Below are 1,979 nucleotides of genomic sequence, written 5' to 3'. Positions count from 1 at the left end.
CACACACACACACACACACACACACACACACACACACACACACACGCACGCAGACAATATGTGTTTATACGTGGGCTGCAAAATATGACGACGGTGACGGTGACGGTGTCAACACAATATTACTACGGTTGCAAACATGATATGAAGCATGACTGCGGGAAATACGCTCACTGACCCATCCAATGGAAATCCCAGTTACGGTTCGGATCCGTTCCGACGCATGGATTACCCGGATTGGGCGACCGAGTCTTTCTCCACATGCGATCCTAATTAAACAAAACGCACACGTATATATATATATATATATACTTATATATATATATATAGAGAGATGAGAGAGCAAGAGAGAGAGGGGGGAGAGAGAGAGTGCGAGCGAGAGAAGAGAGTCGAAGATGAACAAAAATGCGACCTTAGATTAATCTAAATATAGTTATTATAACTAGATAGATAGATAGCATTATAGATGACTCAATCTAACTAACTATACGTTAACCAACTATCTTATATTATAGATATATGATTAATATTATTAGATAGATAGATTAGATAGCATAGATAGATAGATGGATAGATAGCATAGATAGATAGATTAGATAACGATAGATCGGATAATAGATAGATATGGTATATATATATAGATAGATAGTTGCGTTTTAGTTAGGTTAGTTAGTATAGGTTATTCTGGTCTGTCCCTGTTTGTTTTGTTTTTCTTTTGCTTTTTTCTTTTTCACCCCTTCAGCCTTGTGTTCTTCGCGTTGTTTGTATTTTTGCTCCGTTTTCGCTTTTTTGCGCGCGCTTTCTGGTGTGCCTGTTAGTTAGTTAGTTAGTTAGTTAGTGTAGCCGTTAGCTTAGCTTAGCTTTAGTTTGTTTAGAAAGTCAGCTTAGTTCACATAGATAGATGAGATTAGATAGATTAGATTGATAGATAATTAGATAGATACGATAGATTAGGATGATCAGGTAGATAGATTGATAGATTTATATATATAATTATCATATTTTCTATTCTGTATTCTTATATTCATTCTTTATTTTAATCTATCGCCATTACTGTGAAAAGATACAATGATATGTTCGGGTGTCTGTCGGTGCTTTCCCTATTGAAAGTTTCCGACTAGACTATTGCGCCACAGATACGTTCCACAGCGTTAGCAAGCTTCGATATACGTACGTCACAGCGTTAGCAAGCTTCGATATACGTACGTCACAGCGTTACCAAGCTTCGATATACGTACGTCACAGCGTAGCAAACGCCTTCGCATGTATTACGTACGTCACACGTCGTTTAGCAGAGCTTGCGATACATACGTACGTCACCAGCCGTTAGCAAGCTTCGATATTGACCGCTACGTCACCAGCGGTTAGGCAAGCTTCGAATATTACGTTACGTCCACAGCGTTAGCAATGCTTCGATATAACGTATCGTCACAGCGGTTTAGCCAAGCTTCGATTATACGTACGGTCATACAGCGTTAGGCAGCTTCGAGTATACGGTACTGTCACAGCGTTAGCAACGCTTCGATATACGGTACGTCCAGGCGCTTACCAAGCTTCGGATATACCCGTGCACGTCACAGCCGCTTAGCAAGCCTTTCGTAATACGTACGTCCAGCAGCGTTAAGCAAGCCTTCGTATACGATACGTGCACAGCGTTACAAGCTTCGACTATACGTACGTCACAGCGTTTAGCAAGCCTTCGATTTACGGTGCTACGTCACAGGCGTTAATTCAAGCTTCGATTATTAGCGCCTACGTGTCACACCGTTAGCAAGCTTTCGATTATTACGTACGGTCGACAGCGTTAGGCAGAGCTTCGGATATACTGTACATCGACAGGCGTACGCCAAGCTTCGACTATACGTACCGTCACAGCGTGTAGCCCAAGCTTCGATTATACTGTACGGTCACAGCCGTGTAGCAAGCTTCGGATATTACAAGGTAGTACGTCCACAGGCGTTAGCCAAGCTTCGAGTTACGTA

At 41.6% G+C, this 1,979-nt stretch overlaps 1 protein-coding gene across 1 annotated transcript in view; it reads right to left on the bottom strand.

The window, feature by feature from the left end:
• LOC106819859 (zinc carboxypeptidase-like) overlaps positions 1-1,979 on the bottom strand; it is a gene marked incomplete at both ends in the record, with an annotated part of 7,382 nt that overhangs the window by 1,280 nt on the left and 4,123 nt on the right. The window contains one exon of the mRNA XM_014824431.1: positions 176-266. Within this exon, the coding sequence (XP_014679917.1) occupies positions 176-266 (91 nt within the window). The remainder of the gene's footprint in view (positions 1-175; positions 267-1,979) is intronic.

The sequence above is a fragment of the Priapulus caudatus genome, unplaced genomic scaffold, assembly GCF_000485595.1.
Source record: "Priapulus caudatus unplaced genomic scaffold, Priapulus_caudatus-5.0.1 Scaffold4821, whole genome shotgun sequence".
Taxonomy (NCBI): domain Eukaryota; kingdom Metazoa; phylum Priapulida; class Priapulimorpha; order Priapulimorphida; family Priapulidae; genus Priapulus; species Priapulus caudatus.
Note: the sequence above shows the minus strand (reverse complement) of the source record. Positions and strands in the feature narration are given on the sequence as shown.